General features: G+C 29.3%; 1 protein-coding gene across 1 annotated transcript; it reads right to left on the reverse strand.

Moving 5' to 3' along the window:
- Window positions 1–10927: 10927 nt before the first annotated feature.
- On the reverse strand, window positions 10928–21251 carry LOC129981519 (uncharacterized). The gene is made up of 2 exons (XM_056092378.1): window positions 21184–21251; window positions 10928–11966 (listed from the first exon to the last, which is right to left on the reverse strand). Exons 1-2 carry the CDS (start codon window positions 21249–21251, stop codon window positions 10928–10930), a joined length of 1107 nt encoding a protein of 368 aa, XP_055948353.1.
- Window positions 21252–22082: the final 831 nt, after the last annotated feature.

Below are 22082 nucleotides of genomic sequence, written 5' to 3' on the forward strand. Positions count from 1 at the left end.
ATCTCAAAGAGTTAATTTTAATGCTAAATATTGAAATACAATAATGTATGAATGATAAGAATAAATATTTAAAAAAAGTTTCACATTTCGAAGCTCCTGGCATGCGCTTATATCAGTTTCAATTATTTTCACATATAATCAATTATGATTGAAATAATCACAATTCAACTATATAATTCTGCAAATTATATAAATATATCTGCAAATAATACCACTAATATATACAATTATTTTCACTATTCTACGAACTTTAACAGAACATGTGTTGTATTGCTTATTTATACAGGAAACATACCTGCTGGTTTTCCTTTAAAAGCACGAAGCATACAAGTTTTTTTCTAAAAATTCAAAATCATATTTTCTTACTAATATCAATGTTACAGAAAAATTTTAAAAAGGAAGGCACATTTAAATCAACAGCAAAGGAATCTATCAAAAAAGAAATTTAACGCAATTTTCAGTGAATTTTTCTATTTAAGTAAACTTTCCCTACATTTTTTTAAAACTTGTTTTACTGTGGTTGCATGTAAACTATGAACAATTTTCGAAATTTAAAATATTTTTTTCTGTCCAGAAAATTCGAAGTAAAAAAACCTCATTACACGAACGAAATATTTAAGAAAAGTTTGTTTCTTGTCATTAAATTATCAACAACCGGTCAAAAAACGTTTTTTAAAAAAATTCCAAGTAGAATTTTTGTTATTCCAAGAATTTTTGTTATTATTTAAAAATTCCAAGTAGAATTTTTGTTATTCCAAGAATTTGTTATTTAAAAATTCCAAGTAGAATTTTTGTTATTCCAAGAATTTTTGTTATTATTTAAAAATTCCAAGTAGAATGTTTAGAATGTTATTTCCTATATCTAAATTAGCTTTAGAGAAATACATTCTGAAAAAAATGTGTATATATTTTGGAAAATATCCATTTTTCTCACTATCACTGTTTAAAAAATATCGTATCAATCTTTTTAGACATCGAGTCAATAAAATATCTGTGCAATAATTTGAAACAATTTAAATAAAAAGTTTGACATTTAGCAACTTGTAGTAAATACTATTTGGGGAAAAACGAAAAAAATTGTTTAAAGATTCAAACATATATAATTGAGAAGATACGATTTTATTAAATGGTTTTTATTGTCAATATATTAAAAAAATAAATTTCAATTTTTTCATCATTTGCTTATTAAATACCTAAAAATATGTGTAAACAATTGAAATACAATATAAATCTAAACAAAACCCGATCTTGGAATGAACAAAAGTTTAAAAACGTATTAAATAAAAATGGATTTTAAAATATTCTAACCTTTCAATAATTTTTTTCTGCATAAAATAAAACTATGCTGCAAAGGTCAGTTGCAAATTTTGTATAGTTGAAACTAAAATATTATAATTAACACTCAAAGAGCTATTAATTTTGGTTTCACTAAACAAATACGACAGAATTGAAATTTCAAGATTCGTTTTGCGTGTCTCGCATGTTTTGCCATCATAATAAAATATACACCCTTATATTAATTCCTGCGCTTTCAAATCTATCAGAATTAAGGTAAACAATACATGGTGTTGGAGTCTCGGAAAGGCTGATTTTCTTTTCAGGAAGAGCCCAAATAGACGAACAGAAATTAAAATACAGTAGTGAAACTATCAAAATGTGAAATAAAAAAAATGGATTTAGGTAGAAATGGTGTTTATTCGGTTATTAATATGACATATGCACTTATTTGCTGATTTAAAAATTCTGTCACAAGATGTGTATCAGATAAATCGATGAAATCAGGCTCGTATATAACGTAACAGGTACACATGTAAAGCTGTTTGAACACGGAATTGGCATAGTTTGGCAAGTTTGCGAACAAGTGCTTTTTTCAGAAGTCTGCAACAATAGATCACAAAAGAGCAATTTCTTGATTTCTTTTGTACTTAAACTAATCTAGTCGACGATTGATGAACTAAGGAAAGAGACAATGCTATACATTGTATATTAATAATCGCTAAACGACTGTCATAATGCCACAACGATGTCATATTCAAATATTATAAGTTCGGGCTCAACTTCACCACACATCTGGAGCGAAACAAGAGATTGCAGTTAACGCTTCTAGATTTTTTCAGCCTTTAACACTTAAGGCGTTAACCGAAACCTATACACTAGGACTCGCCCCGATATCAGTGACCAAACTTAACATCAAGTAGGGTCATCCCATAAGAGATGGCTCTTTTCCTCTCCCTTAGAGCTGACTTTTCAAATGGCAAGGATACCGGCTGATTAATGCACCGGAAATTAAAATGTACCATCCGTCTAATAAGTGGACAACTGCATAGACAACACGTGGATCTTTGAGTAACTAGAGAAAAAATAGAGTGGCAATAGTTCCTTATAGAGAGCCTCCCCTACACCAAGAGATGGAAAAATTAAGCGGAAAACAGTAGATCAACTAAAGGAAGGAAAGATCCCCAAGAATCGCATAATTAGTACACTCGTGCTTTCACCTACATGAAGTGAATTACTGATGTTAAGGAACTTAAAAATGTTAGCGGAAACGTATGCCGAATTTTGTTCCTTTCTGTCTGGGAGTGTGAAATTGTACAAGGTTAAAATAAACGTATATTTAATTTTATAAATATGTACAGATTAAATAAACAGGCGATATAAGATACTCCAATCCAAAATGAAGTGGCATGTTTACTCAGAGTTTCTAAAAGAGAAGGAATTTGAGCAATGAATTTCAAAGTGTAGTTTAGATGCCCTACCGTTTAAATTTTTCTTCTTTATTTTATTCTTACAGAATTTTGCTCGTGCATTCTGATACCATTTCTCGTTTATATATTTCAAATATATATTTTTTTAATTTTCTCATACCATCTAAATGATGAAATAAATAGTTGCGAAAAAAAAAAGCTTAACTTCCCACGACTTCGTTAGAATTTGAAAGATCATAAAAATTTTGGATCAATTTAAAGATTTTTTTTTAATATACAGACGCATTAATACGCCCTTTTTATTATTTCCTATAGATTCTTCAAGTTGGGAACCTTTTCATTTCATAAGATATCTATTATACTTTATTGTTAGAGCTAATGACTTGACTGCTTTAAAAAAAATTAATTATCTTAAGATTATAGTAATTCAATTTACGTTATTTATTGGAATTAAAATCATATTGAGAATTATTTTACTTTTAAAAATAAAATTTCAACAATTCAAATATTTTGAATTGCAGTTATTGAAATTGCATAATTGAAAACATTTATTCATTATAGAAAAACGAGTAAAATAAATTAATGCTATTTGTAAGTTCTTAATTTAACTTGAAAACAATTTGAAATAAAAATCTTATCTGAAATCGAACCCTGAACTCGCAATTGCTTTGGCGGCCGCTAACAGTTGCAAAACGAAGATAAATAGCATTAGTATACAAGTAACGCCAGAAGTATGAAGGCTATTACAATTGAATATTTCAGTGAACATTCTAAATATATATTACTAAGTCTCATCCCCAGTTTAATTTTCCAATCCGCGCTCCTTGCAAATACTGATTAAGGCCAGTTTAACAAATCTGAGTACTAACAAAAATACTAATCAAATAACTCGAGAGTAGAAAGAAAACTCGCCTATAACTTGCATCTTGATTAGCATGGCTTGCTAACAATTTTGCAAACCATTACCTTTTCAAATTAGTAAATAGTTTTAAAATGTTTCTCAATTGCTCCATTTCTAATAGTATTAATTAACTTTAGTGATTGCAGCACAAAAAAAAACACATCTATTCTTCATATCTAACGACAATGTTCTTAATATTTACAATATAATAAAAGAAAAATGTTAAATGCCAAGATGCAACAGATTTTAAAAGATTCAAAAATATACTTTTAATCTATATATTTATATATTTTTTATATTATATATATTTACTAGCCGCCTTTGGCGACCAGCCGGTTCGTCGATCTCAATGCTCCCTAAAATTTCAAGTTACAGACAAATATTTTATGTGTTTTCAATTGCTTCTTCATCAAAATATTTTAAGCATCAAATTTTGATAGTCATATAATTCACTCATACTTTTAAAACGACCTTAAGCCATAATGTACTATTTCTCTCTCTAATTTTCCATCAGCGCCCTAAAATTAAAGTGGCAATGATTAAACTGCAATCAATATAAAAAAACATTTTTTACTAAAACCACTCATTTTTTATAAAAATACGAGTACTGAAGACAGAATCGTTCAGTATTTAAGTTATACGTGCATTACAGAATAATTTTCATAATTTATGTAGTATCTTAAGAATTATTTTACAAAGATTCATCATAAAATTCAGATTTTAGTTTTATTTTCAAAGGATTTCAATGACGTTAAATATATATATATTATTTTGTTTTTGTCTATAAATATACTTAAAAAAGTTATGAAATCTAAATTTTATACAGTCCTTTGGTCCTAAGGGATCATATTCTCGAAATATTATTGCCACTGCTACTTTTAAATAAGTGAATGATCTATCTTTTGCTGTCGGATAAGATCGATTTATTAACTTTTGAATAGAACAATCAACATTTTCATAATCCTAGGCGAATAAGTCTTGAGAAACCCTGGGCGTTGATTGTGATATCTTTGAAACGGTTGATGAAGTGATCTAAAATCACCCATTTTTATTAAATAGTGATATTTAAATATTCATAAATAAGTCAGTTTTAGAGATAAATTTAGTTGATTGGAAAGCAACTGTTTTTATTTTAAATATTTGTATCTCAAGAATATTTTGTTAAATATGATTCGCAGAGCAGAAAATCTAAATTAACATTCGTCATTTATTAGAGTATTTATAGATTCAAGTTATATAAAATATAATTGTCTACTTCATTTAGACAATTTTACTACATGCATTTCTACATATATTTCTATTATTAAAGGTTTACAAATTAGCCGTTGGGCATTGAATTGAAAGGATATATGAGCCGTTTATTTTGAAAGTGGGTCAAGTCCACTTTTGAAAAAAATGGAGATAATGGCAGTTATAGATAAAACTTGTTACGATCTTTTTATGAGTAAAAAAATATTTAGATTCTAGTATTTGGGAGATGGAAGTTTTAGCTCTTAACAGTATTGAAAATCTGTTTATTTTGACAGTGGTGCAAGTCCATCTTAGATTGTCCTAATATATTTGACCAACTATATTACGGCAAAATTTAGCTGCGGTTGCGCTCTATGGTGAAGGAAATGTGGCCATTTGACATCATGTCTGAAATCTAGGGTGTTTCTATTTATTTATTTTTGATATTGAAAATCGGTGGTTGTACAGTATTTTATAAATAATAAAAAGTATATCTTAATTTTGTGTGTCGATTATAATGTTTACTTCCATCACCGATTATTCAGTCCAGTGACAACGAAATAAATATCATTGATCACAAATTTTTACTGTCAGGACATTTATTTCTACCGAACGATCATGATTTTGGAGTGGAACTATCCGGTAACTATTTAATCCAGAAACCAGTTCCTTGCATATTCCCCAGGATTACTATAAACTAATACAAAATTGTCGAAAACATAAATTTTTAGTGCATGAAATTAAACATGGAAATTTATTTTCAACCCAACCTCTAGAAAAAGCGGTTTTAAAAAGAAAAAAAAAATACCGATGGAGAAACCGTGAATTGATTAACCATATACTGGATTAGATTTAAAAGGGATGCACCATACAAAATGTTCAACAAAACTTAGATAGCACGAGATTTTGAATTTAAAATTATCGATTCGTCAACACAACGAGGGAGGTAAATAATTTCAAGTAATTTCAGAAATATAAAATTATCTTTTATGTAAGAACAAAAAGGAGATTTATTACATTTTAAAAATACAAGGATATAATGGATTTATTATCATATATACCTCCTGTTTATGATAATTTTTTTAAAAATGCTAATTCTTGAATAAAATTCAAATTGATTATACCTACGCATGAACTGAAATATATAATTTCATTGAGATTCTTAATAAAACTGAATTGTTTGTTATGTTATATTTTCTACAAGAATATTCTTGGTTTTGTTTCCCTTTTTATCAAATGAATAAATATTTATAAGAATTTGAATAGTATTTTGTTTTTATTCTTAAAAAAAAAAGGCTGATGCAACTGAAATATTACTTCCTAATTAAATGAATGATTGCAATAATTCTTTAATTTTGTAAGTGAGTCAAGTTCATTTAGTTGTAATGGAACTCTTTTTTTATTGGTCAGCACTGTAAACACTATTGGATTATAAACTTACATTATCTGGTTCCACAAAATACAAAAAATATCTATTAATGCTTACCAATATTTTTAAATTTATTGAAACGCAAACCTTTAAATATCTCGCAAAAACAAAAAATGGACTTGCCCCATTTTCAAAATAAACGGCTCATATATTAAACCATTTTTACCTTAAGTATAACTGATTTATGGAATTAATAATGTAGATATTGTAAAAGATCATAGAAATCTTTACTTTGCATTCACTTTTTATAAAATATCTTATTTCATATTTATTTCATTTCATACAGACACATGCAGGAAATTACATTTTTGTTCTCAATAACAATTTTTTCTTTTTATTTAAGCTTTTGTCAATATAATGGCAACATGTTGATAAAAGTTAATAAGTAGAAAATTTTTCATATGCACGTGTAACGTGCTCGTGCAAGTTAAATTTTATTTTTATTTTGTGCGAAATATAATGTAGAAAAAGATGATTAAAATATATTTTTTAAAAATTCGTTGTTGTCGTGTCTATGCATACAGTGCTAGTGCAAAAGATTAGAATCCTAGAAAAATTCGTTAAAAATAACTTAATTTATAGGTTATTGGTATCATTAAAAAGATAATTTTTTGAACTTAATGCAAAAATCAATTTTGTGCTGTAATATTTTCGGAACTTATAGCGGAAACCCCCCGAAATTTCGATTGATTTTTAATTAAAATTCTAATTAAAAAATTTAACAAATTGCTCCGACGTGCACATATGCTGCCTCCAAAGTATAAACATGCCAAATTTGGCAGCTGTAGGTAAAACGGTATGATCGTTAGAGCGCCAACACAGACACACAAACACATTGAGCTTTATTAAAGACGGATTAATTATTTGGATATAGTTCATACAAAAATATTAAATCGCGATTAATAATGGGAGGGTGGGGGTAGGACAGTGAAAATTTGGGGTTATAGGCATTTTTTGATGCCAGCTAAAAAAAAATGTCGAAAAATAGAAAAAAAAATTCTGGTTAGGAACACCCTAATTACCTAGCGTTATGAAATATACTTTACGACCTATTCTCATACCTACCAAATACGCATAAAAAATTTCATAAAAATCGGTTGAGCCGTTTCGGAGGAGAACGAACACAAACAGCGTGACACGAGATTTATATTATATATATATACAATTTCATCTTCTTAAATATATATGTGGATATTAAGTACATAGATACTCAGAAATTAATTTACTTTTAGTAGCTTATTTGAATCATATAAAAAAGGCAATTGAATAAAAAAAATATAACATTTAAGTGTATTGTAATTTTCAGAATCAGTATATTAAATTTTTAGGTGCCTTACATCGCAAGTACTCCTTGCCTATAGCCTAATTAACCCATTGGATGAATAGTTTAGTATTAATGAATAATTTTCTAAAATTATTCTTCATTAACTTTTAAAATAAATTTACGAAAAATGCAACCAACTTACAATTCCTTCGACACAGTTATTCGCAAAGAATTTCATGATCATCTACATAACAAAATCTAAATACTCACCTGAAGCTTTGGAAATAAAAACTAATTGCTCCATTAAGAACACCTATATAAACATTAAATTTCAAGGGAGAATGGGATTCATTAACTAAATATAATTATAACACAAAGATTTGTAATGGAATAGTATTATTAAATATACATATGCAAATGCTAATTTTTAACACATTTACCGAACTGCACATGTGTAAGTACAAGGAATTCTTCCTCCAATTAATGGGACGATCCTATCAGTGTCGCTCTGCTGTTCTCCTTTCATTGAAGCGATTCATTCGACGCGACAGTCCTAGAGAAGGAACGAACCGATCCCGCAGTATTGGTCAAGCAAGCACTTTTATTCCTGCGGCACGTTCCGCTGAGTAGGAAGGGATGGACAATGATATTGCACAAAGGCGGAATAGATTTGAATATTATTTTTAATGATAACGAATTATTTCCAATTACTTGTATAGATAGAAGCTTGCTTTAGTGATTGACATTTATGTAAAAAAATTTAACACTTTAATGGCCGCACATCTGCGTTGTCAAATGACACCAGGGGCCGGCAATATTTTTGAAGAATTTATTTTAGGAACTTGTTTAAGCTCAGAGTATGTTGTCGACCCAATAACATTCAACGGTAGTATTACACATGCTGTGTGTTTGGACACCATTACAATGGACACCATTGGCGGCCATTAAAATGCTAAATACCCATCAGCGGCATAGTAAAAATAATAAGTGACAATATAAAGAAACAATTTTAAAATGAGGCGTGCCAGATGCCAAGTCAAAAGAGGATCACAAACAAGAAAAGTTAATTTTTTGTACAATTGTAGACTCGGTGTTGAATTGAGGCGCGGGCACGCCTTACGCATGCATTACATAACTGGAGAAGGAAAGCGGCGACTTCAGAAGAACTTAAAACATTTCATGAGGGTGAGTGCTTCGAATTTATTAAGATATTTTCACCAATTTATAATTCCTTTAATTTTGCAAAGGCGTCCCCAACAGGAAATTTATCCATGCCGCTGATAGTTCAATATTTAAATCATTCTGAAAAAGCGATAAATCGCAATTCCGGAAGTTTCGGCTTTTCTAATGCTTACTGTTCCTTTCTCTTTTGTAAAAGATGCGGGGTATGCTTAAAAACTACACAACTTGAAAGAAAATAATGAGTTTCGATTGAAGTATGAAAGCAATTTTTTTTTCTTTCCTGTCTAAAATCCCATTTGAGTTAAATAATCGCTGACAATTAAGAAAGGTTATTTTATCTGCTTATTTTATACAAAAAACAAATCTGAACATAGATTTTGCGTGAAGTTTGAAGATTTCCAAGTGGAAACGATCTGCAAGATTCAAGACTTCCAGGTAAGAAGGAAATAGTAACACGCAGCTAAAAGTATGATAAGAGCAATTTTAAAGTGGGTCGTACATCACTGGATACAAAGCCATGCACTTGTAGGCCCCCCAATACTCAGGTTTGAGATTTATCGACCACGTAAGCCTCTGCTGACGCAGAATTGATGAATCGGTATCAGAAAATTTGGAAATGACATCAGATCGTTAATCCCATTTTGACATAGCATCTACATAGGATCTGGGTCAACAAGTTCATTCATCAAGATAACACGCGAGCTTATTCTTCCTATGCGATAAAGTGGCCAAATATAGCATAACCATGCTTCTTCAGGATCCTTACTCATCCGAGATGATTATTGTTGAGTGATGATGAGTTATTGCAAAAATTAACATTTGTGAAGACAGTTTTGAAACTGATTAAAAATCAAGAAATCGAAATCGAATATGATTTGAATGATTTTTCTGAAAAGTAAATGCGAATTCGGGTGATGATTGAATGCAAGTAGAGGACGAAAGAGGATGAGACTGCTGATGGACTTTGAAGATGGTAGTGATGAAAGGAACGAAAGGGGAAATACCGAAATTGCTATTGATGGAACTTGGGACTTCTTTAACCTCTTCATACTAAGATGTACCTAGTCCAATTAGATATGCCAACCTAAACATTATTATGAAGAAATTAAGTATTCATTTTATCTATTTAACAAAATTATGGATTACATAACAAAACGGACGGAAATAGAAGCCCAAAGTGTTCTAGAAAAAAAATTCAAATTCATAGATGTCAAAAGGCATCTTTCGGTCAAATTAGGTAAACGCAAAACCGTGGTAGAAACCGTGTTAATAGAATTCCTTCGAAATATTATCTCCTTTCAATTTTATGGGTTTTCCTCAGTATAGACAAAAATTCATAACCTGAAACTATTTTCAAAGGAATTTAATGGAATTTATTGTAGTGAAAGAATGTAGTCTCTGCATATTAGCAAACTCTTTAAATATGGCTTTTTTTTGGGAATGGTAAAAAGCCAGACATGAAGACACTCCAAGAAAATTCTTTGAAGTTTTCAGACAAGAAAAAAAAACTACATTTGTTTTGAAATTTAGGTGCAAGTCAGATTATATGATAATTGGATTGAAATGCAGGAAATTATGCCTCATTGCTTTAAATACTTTTTACAGGCTAATGTCACTTGATTTCAACCCAGTGAATTAATAAGTTCTGAAGATCTTAATTAAATCATTCGGCGCATATAGGATTAAATTCTAAAATGATTTTAGTTGTTGGTAGTCCTTTTTTACTTGCAATTAATAAATTTAGAATTTTTTTTATAAATTCATCAGAATTGTATTAGATTCCAAAAAAAATTTAATATTCAATGGAATTATAAATATTACTGGATTACTTAGTGAACAGAAACTCTTTATAAAATCAGTATAAAACTAGCGAATTCGTGCATTCTCCTTGCAAACATGGAAGTGACATGTTTTATCCCATGAATAGATGGAGAAGAAATGTCATGCAACTTTTTGCCTAAGTTAAGGATGGCAAATTTAATATATTTGATAAAACATACAACATTTGCCTATTAGGTATAAACTAAATCTGTTCGAAACGCAAAATCCTTTTTTAAACAAAAAAGTATCAAAAGCGTTAAGAAAACTAAAAAAAAAGCAAGGGTTAACTCATTGGCTTTTCAGAATGGATTTTTACGGGAAAATTACTTTGACATAGCAGGATAATATTCTGAGATATTAAACTGAAAATTAAATTGTAAAATTTAATTTTCAGTTTAATATCTCAGTACTTGCACATATCCAGAAGTTGTGCAGTTTACAAGTACTTGCACATATCCAGAAGTTGTGCAGTTGACGAGTACTTGCACATATCCAGAAGTTGTGCAGTTGACGAGTACTTGCACATATCCAGAAGTTGTGCAGTTGACGAGTACTTGCACATATCCAGAAGTTGTGCAGTTGACGAGTACTTGCACATATCCAGAAGTTGTGCAGTTGACGAGTACTTGCACATATCCAGAAGTTGTGCAGTTTACGAGTACTTGCACATATCCAGAAGTTGTGCAGTTTACGAGTACTTGCACATATCCAGAAGTTGTGCAGTTTACGAGTACTTGCACATATCCAGAAGTTGTGCAGTTTACGAGTACTTGCACATATCCAGAAGTTGTGCAGTTTACAAGTACTTGCACATATCCAGAAGTTGTGCAGTTTACGAGTACTTGCACATATCCAGAAGTTGTGCAGTTTACGAGTACTTGCACATATCCAGAAGTTGTGCAGTTGACGAGTACTTGCACATATCCAGAAGTTGTGCAGTTGACGAGTACTTGCACATATCCAGAAGTTGTGCAGTTGACGAGTACTTGCACATATCCAGAAGTTGTGCAGTTTACGAGTACTTGCACATATCCAGAAGTTGTGCAGTTTACGAGTACTTGCACATATCCAGAAGTTGTGCAGTTTACGAGTACTTGCACATATCCAGAAGTTGTGCAGTTTACAAGTACTTGCACATATCCAGAAGTTGTGCAGTTTACAAGTACTTGCACATATCCAGAAGTTGTGCAGTTTACAAGTACTTGCACATATCCAGAAGTTGTGCAGTTTACAAGTACTTGCACATATCCAGAAGTTGTGCAGTTTACAAGTACTTGCACATATCCAGAAGTTGTGCAGTTTACAAGTACTTGCACATATCCAGAAGTTGTGCAGTTTACAAGTACTTGCACATATCCAGAAGTTGTGCAGTTTACAAGTACTTGCACATATCCAGAAGTTGTGCAGTTTACAAGTACTTGCACATATCCAGAACTTCTCAAATGATTGTGTATTTCTTTTATAAACTGATATATCAAGAAAAATATGTCGAACTAACGAAATTATATTAATTTTCTCGGTGAATGAAGAAACTCCGATTTACTTTGAAAGTCAGAGTTTAAGATTTTATATTTGATTTTTTTGATATTTAGAATTATAAATATTCCGAATGCAATTTGATTATATATCAGAAAATTTAGATTAAATTATTCAAATATTTGTATTTTCGTGGGGGGGAGGATGTGAATACGACTGACATTTGTAACATCGAGTGATAGTTACACCTTTCCCAAATGGGTAAAATTAAATGTTACATTCTTAAAATGCATTAATGATGAAAGAATCAATTTTTATAAACTATTAAAAAGGCTTGATACAAAAAAGATATTTGTTCCAAATGTTATACCTTTTCTTATTTTAGAAAAAGTTCATTGAAAGAAAGCACCTAAATCGCAAAAATCAGCGCTTTTTTTTTGCACTCCATGAGCGAATAATTATTTGTAAATCTAGAATTTAGAAGGCGTTAGCATTTTTAAAACTAAAAAAATAACTCTTGCGAAATAAATTTTTTTATATCAGAAAGGAAACTACTATTGGGAAGGTACGAAAACCATAAATCTTGAGCTCAAAAGTATATTTTCCTTTATTATTTAACTGCTTCTATTTAAATGAATGATGAATATCTCTAGAGAATCCTGACTTTGCAAACTATTTAATATTAATAACATGAAAGATCTTCTGTTCAATTAAGTTTACCTAGATTAATTTTCCTCCAACATCTTGCAACTTCTCATTCGCTTAATTTCTAACAAAACTAATCATCTTCCTCAAAAATGGTAGCATTTGAAAAACATAGAAGAAGCTGTTGCATGTTAAAATCTGCCCAATTTTCATCACATCAAATGTAAAATATCCTACTTGCGATGACGCATTCCAAAGTGTTGCGAAATGCAATAAAAATACAAAATTAACAAAGATGGCACAGTGAAAAAATTTTTGAAAACGTTATGTTAACATTTGATAGGATACGAAGTGGGCTACAGACTCAAAAAATTAGTAGTAAAAAGCGAAAATTTTAATATAAAGAATATATTTTACATTCAACACGTATAAAATAGGATTTCATAACTTTGCTACAGGTAAGAATAAATATTAAAAGCTAAAGAAACGAGTTGCTAAATGACATTTTTTATCTCGTTTTCATAATTGACAAAATTTCTGCTCAACGAATATTTTTTTTAACAAAAATCGGGAAATGAGACTTCCTTAAACTAAATATAAAAATATAAATATGGCTTAAATATGTGTCTTTCAGAATAAAACAGTAAACCCCCCAAAAGTTGCAAATAAATTTATTCAAATTTGATCTTATTCCAAATGCAAACAACAAAATGTACCAAAAAGAAAGCTTCGATATTTTCCTTCATTTAGCTATAAAATCATATATATGCAATGCATTTATAATCATTTTATTCCAATCGCCAATTTTTATAATCTATTTTATCGACCGAAACTTCAGAGACAGCAACCTGTCTGCAAATGTGCTTGTTAAATTTTATTACCTTGATAATATCTAAATTATATATTTATCCCCTTCACTTTGATATTTTAAATATGGCCTAGAACTTTTATAAGATCTGAATTTTCTTAATATGTAATGCTTTGTGAGTACACGTTTAAGACATCCTGAAGAATTTGCTTGGTAACTGTGCGAAGCATAATTATAACTAAAGTATGTAGAATACTGATTTTCTTAAAATATGGCATCAATAAAGACAGTTTTTTAGTTGTCTCAGTAATTATTATTCGGCACCTAACGGTTTTTGCTAAAAATTCAACATTTTATTTAAAAAAAAAAATGGAAAAAGATGGAAACGAACGAATTCAGACTGATACATAGATATCTTAAAGCAAATATTTTCAGTGTTATTTTTTTCATACACATTTTACGTAAAGGTTTAAAAATTTTAAAAAGAAACAATTATAAAGGGGAGGGAGTTAATAAAATACCTCCAAAAAGCAGAATGGCAAGCTTGTCGCGGACTTGGAACGAAAAAGTTGAAATACATAAAATTATGGAATATGCCAAACAGCACCGAATAGCAAAATAACTAATTTATTGGACATTAAAATTAATAAATGTAAACAAAAGTGTTAGATATATTAAAAATATTGCAAAACTATTACATAAAAAGAAAATTAATAGATCTCAGGAATGATAAATTTCGATTCCGAAAACGATGAAATCTGTAGAAATGTGCCCTGTTTGGAATGAACTTTGCTTATATTTTGGGAACTCGTAGAATGAAAACCATTAAGCCCATGCAATCTGAAAATTTCATTTTGATAAATATTTAGACTTCTCCGATGTGAAGTAAAAGCTTTATTCTCAAGAAGTTGAATAAATTCATGCATCCATGTTAAAATATCAAGTTTAATTGCAATCTGTTTCACTGTTCTTAGTTGTTGGATTGAAGAGAAGCACCCTTTGTGGGTTCTTTCAGATGTTTTCTTAATTTCTTACATTAATTAATGTTAATTACATGAATGGAATATTTTATGTTTGGTCAATTTAGTTAAAAATTACCAAGGACTATATTTTTAAATAAAGGAAATTCAGTTGCTTGTTCATATCATTGCTTTTTAGAAACTGTTCTATTAAGCGGTGACCGTAACTTTAGGAAAATTATATCTAGTATCAAACCTACAAAATTCAAAGGATACAGCTATTTCTTTAACCATCCATAATTTTCAAATAGAGGGATAAAAAGACATGGTATTTCACATCCTTTATTACTGCTTTTACGACTGCTAAACTTGAATAGTTACATTTTTTTGATAGAAGAAAGCCAAACAAAATACGACTTAAGAAGAATACAATGCATTTAATTATAAAAATATCCGATTTTAAATATTTCCATTTTTGAATGATTTTTGTTTGCTTAGAAATCTAAAATATCCAATACTAGATAGTGTAAGTTCGAATTAAAAAAGAACTTTCGTTTCAGTCTGAAGATTAAATTACTTAACAAGATTTAATTCTTTTTAAACGGCATTTCTTTTTAAAAAACAAAAGTTTAGCTTTCTATTTTTCAAAAAAAAAAAAAAAAAAGACGTGGTTTGAAATTTACCCCGTTAAAATCTTTAAAATTGTGTAAAAGACGTTTGCTTTATTTCCATTTTATTTGTATGCAATTATCAGTAGGTCGTCTAAACTAAACATTACCATGATTATATAAATATTTATAAATGCATTTTTGCATTGCGCTATACATATTTGCTTAATTTTTGTTGATCGTTGAAAGCAAATACGCTTTAGTTGTTTCTGTATCTATTCAATAGAATAAAAATTTTGTTTCTGTATCTATTAAATAGAATAAAAATTATACCTTAACATGATTACTTGTATCGGATCAATCATTGGCAGATCGATAAGGTGCATTACTTTCCCTAAAATCTATTCTTCTCAAAGAAAAAACTGATAGTCTATAAGTTTGAAAAAATTTTACTAGTATGCTTTATGTAGAGAAAAAATTACTGATTAAAGAAAAGACTTGCACGATGGGTTACTTTAATTTCACCCATTTATAAAAACGATATTTATAATTGCTCAGACATTATATAAACATTTTATTCGAAAATTACTAAAGTTTGTCAGCAGTTTTTTCTGTATTATATTTAAATTTAATTTTATCAATGCGGTGTGCTTAAGTTATTATTGCTCTCTGATCAGATTAGGGTTCACACACTTCCAATTCAGTAAGTGTTTCGATAGCTTTAACCCTTTAGCCGTCCTCTTCTATAAGCAAAAATTTCTTTCCCTTCTGTTTTTCGCAGCATTAAAATAAAAAATAAAAACTTTACAATATTTTCCCCTTATTATTTTCCTTATTATTATTCCCAAAACTTTACAAGCAAACATTTACAATGCATTTAAAACGTTTATAAGTTTTAAAATGTGGAAGACACGCTTGAAGCGCGTTACGGACTCCTTACAGAGGTTTCACTTGAAGGCTCTGGGCGTTTTAAAGATAATGAAGAGGTCAAAACAGAGCTTAAGAATCAGAAATTTTATCTCAATGATTTTTTTTAATTAATATCAGAAGGTGTGCCTGATGTTTACGAAATATATCACGAAATTTTGTCGTTTTAAAATTATTGTTCAGCCGTAAAGAAATGTAAATACTATTTGAAGACACTAATTCAATTTTCAACATGTGTTCTTTGTTTCTCATGATCCTATTCACTGCTCTTCAGTTTTGTACAAAATCAGAACTTATAAAATGAGACTTTGCTTTTGCAATTAAATGCTTTCAAGATGATAACAATGAAAAATTTAACAGAAGTACACTGAAAATTTTGTACTAGTTCAAATAAAAATTATCCACTTAACGTAATGTGATCGAATTCAATCATCTGCCAATGAATCATAAAATGTTAACCACTGCTGTTCCTCTTTTCTGATTATGATAATTAATATTTTAATGATACATTTCTTCAGAAAATAAAGTTAAATTCATTTCAGTACTGTACTATTTTGATATAACACAGTAGGGTTATTTTGGGGCCGACCTCGTAATTTTGAAATGTGGTCAGATAAGGTCGGTAATGTGCTCGCACCCCTGAACCACACTAATGGGAGAGTATTTGTCTAAACTTATTGAGTATATCAGACCCACTTACACAATAGTTCACAGGAATCAATTTTCGAACTTTGAATCGAAAACGAGATCTGTCCTTACATTATAAAAGAAATCTTTTAATCTTTTTCTGATTAAACTTTTGTTCATCACGAGTCCGAAAAGATTTATATTAGTGCAGCAGAGAATTTGCAATAAAATAAAAAAAGCCAGCCATTATGGATATAATCGACATCTGGTAGAGAATCGGAATCCAAGGAAGTTAGAAACACAAGCTAACTTCATACTTTCAGTATGGAAATATCAATCTCAAAACAAGGGGTATTTGAATTATCAGGACAGTACACTAAACTAATCATACCATTTAAAGTAGGATGAAATAAAAATACCATTTCATTTTGAATGCTGCATGAACACAAGAATATTTAAAACCCTATAGATATCATATTAAATTTTCGAATTCGCGACCTGTGAAAAGAAAAATAACCTGCAGTTTTTTTCATCAAACTATTCAAAATAAAAATAAACACCATAACCAGTTCTCTTACAAGAGAACATTTAATCGATAATTCAGAAATATAATTGATGCACTCTTCCCACTTAATAAAATTCAGATTTTTTTTTTTTTTTTTTTTTTTTGTAATTGCCTGTGAAGATTTGAGCCTTATTTCAGCGCGGTTTTCAATAGACAAGGGACTTAAAATTCATTCTTTAAAAAGAAAAATGAAACACGTTTTATGTCGGGCGCTTCTTTATAATAATTCATTTTGTAGGAACAAGCTACTGCTATATTGAGAAACAGAATGAAAATAAATACGGCATATATAAAGTAAGAAGAGAATAGTCGTTTTAAATTTGTTTTCCTAATAGGTTGTTTCAAAATTTAAAACTTACTGATGCACAATCTTACTGATCTTTGTTACAACAAAATTATTAATTTCAATTTTGTGAATAATCAAACGCATTTACCCAGACTTGCAGTGAACTTAGTAATGAATAGAAAGGAACCGTTTTAAAAAGGCAATATATTTTGTGGATACTTGAAAAATTATAAATTGTGTATTCATAGGATGTTTGATTCTTCAGCGAATATAAAAAAAGAGTAAATCTAAAACGAAATAAAAAAAGTGAAAAACATTTTTCCAATGAAAAATTGTTTCTTCAATTATATATGGAATTACTGTATCGTCATATCTCACTCGGCGACAATCTAAAATAAGGTCAAATAGCTACAGAAATAGAAGTTTACAGTTGCACGACTTTAGAAAATGCAAGTAGTTTATAAACCATATATACAAAGTTATATTTTATTATCGATAAGTTCAAGGACTCAAATCGCCAGTCGCAAAGATTCAGACTGAAGTTATGAAAATTAGAATGTTTAAAAAAGTTATTAGTTCAAAATGTTTGTTTACAAACAGTTAAATATAAAAACTGATATGGAGGAAAGTGAGTCAATTTTTTAATCAAACATTTCACTTTATTTTTTTTCTCAGAAAATATATAATGTCTTCATTAAATTCGTAGTTGCATTTTCATGAAGAGTATATAAAACGTCTATGGAAACTTTTCTTTCAATATGTTTAGAAAAATTTTAAAAATGAACATATTCTATAAGAATATAACGTCAAATCTGTCCCCTTATTTCTTTTAAATATCTGTTTAAAAATTATTTTCAAAGAATCGATGGTATATGATTCCAAAATTTTTTTCCAATAAAAAAATTTAACTGCCATTACACTAAAATTCAAGGATGAAAATATTTTATTTATACAATAAAAATAAAAAATTTAATGCACATTCATAATTTATATATATAAGTATATTAATATGTATGCATTATAACAGATTATAATACAAGATAAAGATACAAATATATATATATATATATATATATATATATATATTATATATCAATAATTTCATGGTAATACAATAAATTTATTTTATGGTAATTTTAAAAATTTTTTTAGACAAGTACGAAGTAGCTATCTTTTAATTATATCCAAAATGACGTAATTTCTAATATAGGTAAGAATATGGTCCTCTTTATTTCTTTGAGCATGAAATAAACTATTTCAATACACATTTCATTACCTTAGTTCATCACTTGGAATATTATAAAAATTTTCATGGTAGTCAAATTTTTAAAGCAGTTACAAATTTATAATTTCTATATCCAAATTATACATTTACTTATGATTTTGCACATATTTGATATTCAGTTTTTAAAATTAAAAAATTCACAAATAATGAAGAATATACATATCAAAAAAGTAAACAATGAAAGCTGATAAAATTGGTTATGCATTCATTTATCACTCAATTTTTCCCGTTTCTAGGAGAGAGGCGTATATTGATTTTTTTTTTTTTAGTTTTCTGCCTCTTCGGTATTTTTTTGCAATTTTCAACTGACAATAAAAAAGTTACAATTTTGAAAATTTCCTTGCAGTAAAGCAGTTGCACTATTCTTCCAATTACAACAACTCGATTACAGGCAAGCAGTTAAAATTTTTCAGTTTGAAAAGCAATGCACATTTGTAAATCAAACAGTCCCATAAGCCTTCATTTTAAAATGTTGTTAATCTTGCATGTGTATTTTATTTTGGCTTATATATGAATTGTAAATTCTCACAGCGAAACTTAAAATATAGCACAATAACTATTTCTTTCAAACAGTTTGAAGAATTTAACAAAATACAAATTTCGATGCTGTAAGAGTAATAATAGAATTGTGTAGACAAAACATTTTACAAATAGACAAATATATATTTTATATATAATTTACAGAATGTCTTATCTATAACTCTTAAGATTATAAAGATGTATTTCATAACTTAATTTCTTTCGAATTTTTTAAAATTATACTGGTATCCAACCTTGCTTAAAAACAGCCTAAAATAGCTACTTTCTAGGCAGCTGGAGCCCATGCAGTCCATATGAATGAATCAAATTATAATTTTAATAAATACTTTTATACATTGAAATAAAACATAACAGATTGAGATTTCAAAACGCAATTAAAATTCATTTAAACAATTTGCGAGTAATATAGAAAAATTACAATCTTTATTTAAAAAAAATTGGAAGGAATGACTTTAATTTGATTGCCCATTCATCCATCTAAAAATGCTAATTCAGTTGTTTCCACAAGATTGATTTTTTTTATAATTCTATGCAACTTTAAATGAAATTACATTTTTATCTGTTTATTGAAGATAATTTAAAGATAAAAAGAAAATGAGCATAGAAGTTGTATTAAGTAAAATGCAGTTTCTATAGAAGTATAAATGTTAAATCTTGCGCCAATGCTTAATTTCTAGAAAATATGCGACTAATTTCAATTAACGAGGTTTTTTTCTTTTTTTTTCCCATAATGAAAAATTTTAGAATTTTGTTTTCTAACTCATCACACTATAAATATTATGTTTAATATTTTACTTTTTATTTGTGAAAAATACTATTTTTGAAAACTGCATCATCATACAAGTATTATACAATAGCAATCATTTCATATCAGCTCTGTCTTTTGAATACATTTCAGTCTGCAGCATCAGTTACTTAAGATCACAGCACAAAACAGAAAAGTTATTGACGCAGGCTGTCCACACATGCGAGTTCTAGTCAAAGTTCATTGGCACTAACTTTTAAATGGCCTGAAAGGCAATTGATTTGTAATCGAACTTTTAACACAATTTTCAGATAACATGGCACTTGAATACACATAATGCAAGAGGAAGTTAATCCGTTAAATTGGCAATTTTAACAGAAGTGTACAGTTTTTTTAATTATGGTAGTATTGATGGTTTTTATCAAATAATTATTGATGTTAAATGCCATTTTGTAAAACATATGCAGGAACGGCAAGTTCAATGTCCGCTCTCCTTAAGCTGACATGTCACAGAAAGCGAGACACTGCTGACGAAGCGTATTGGGAAATATCTAGTCCAGACACTTCAAGCGTGAAAGCCATTCTTTTTCCAGTTGAGTGGTTGAACTTGAGTTGAAGTGGCAGGGCGTTTAGGTCTAAGTAACTGTTCCCACTGATTTCAGGAACTGTCTTTGCGTGCACGCTTAAGTCAAATGTCTTGATTTTTCACGTATTTGCTACAGCGTTGGCAGATCATCGTTTGAAGACTATTTGTCTTAACTTAGTCGGCAAATAGATGCTTTTATTGTACTTTCAGTGGGAAAGACTGATTCTTTAACGTAGATTTCCTGATACCTAGTCTTCATCAGGAAAAATTCCAGAGATATTTCTTGATGGAGAACAAGCAAGTTTGAGCGAAGGGCACATCAAGTGTGTGGGTCCTGGGAAGACAGGAAAGATTGTCTATGAAACTGGACAACTCCATTCATCTGCTTGGCTAGATTCATTTGTCAAAAAGCATACAGTAATTTACACCTGCATATGCGATTACTGTGGCATTACTTCAACTGAAGGCTCATGCCGCAAGCTACAAAACAAATCCATAGATCATCATTCGGAAAATTTTAAACGAGACAACACTGCTTTTTTGTGTGCCAATAGCTAAAAAGTTCTCCAAATATGAGTTTCCTTTTTTCTTTACTTGAACACGAATATGGGATTGATCAGAACTTTGGAAGTGATTTTCTGATCAGAACTACTCGTAACCATAACGTTAAGCATGCGTAGGGAGAAATGGTCCGGATTCCTGCAATACTTGTTCCGATTCGATTGGCCGATCGAGATTCCAATCTCGATGCAAAGTTTCAGATGCAGTTTTCATGGATGAGTAGTCCATACGTTATGTTTAGTGAAGTGGATACTATTCACATGCTGCACATATCTAGCATAGATAACAGCTGAAACATATTTTGACACAAATACACAGAATCATTCAGGAGAAACTGTCCTGTGTGTTCCATATTTTTGTAATGATCAAGCAATTTATGATGCTGCAGTTTTCAAAAATCAATATTTATATTTTATTTGCAATACCTAAGCATACAATTCGGGAAAACACTTCTAAATACTACTGAAAACAAATAAGGAGGTACTTCATATACCTCATTAGTCGCATATGTAATTTTTAAATATAAACAATATTATTTATAGATTTACGAAAAAAAATATTAATTTTTCTCATTAACTTTAGTATTTAAAATATGTTAAAGGAATATCTTCAGATATGATTTCTGCAGTCAAATCAGTACTTATGGATACATGCAATAAATCATATTCGTTCGCGACAATGAGCATAAAATTTCTACTTAAATTAGAATATACGCTTAGGTTCCAAATTGCATATAAATTCCCTATCAGACACTACAAATATATTTGTTCAATTTGCATGGAATCAAAGCAACTTTCAGTTTATAATTCAAAGCAAAATGAATAATGGCATACATGCACACAAATAAACTGAGTGTCTGGAATACATTAGAAGATGGTTGTGAATATTAAAGAAACATCTTAACTTTATTTTCCAAAAAAATATAAAATTAG

This window comes from Argiope bruennichi, chromosome 8 (assembly GCF_947563725.1).
Source record: "Argiope bruennichi chromosome 8, qqArgBrue1.1, whole genome shotgun sequence".
In the NCBI taxonomy this organism is placed as follows: domain Eukaryota; kingdom Metazoa; phylum Arthropoda; class Arachnida; order Araneae; family Araneidae; genus Argiope; species Argiope bruennichi.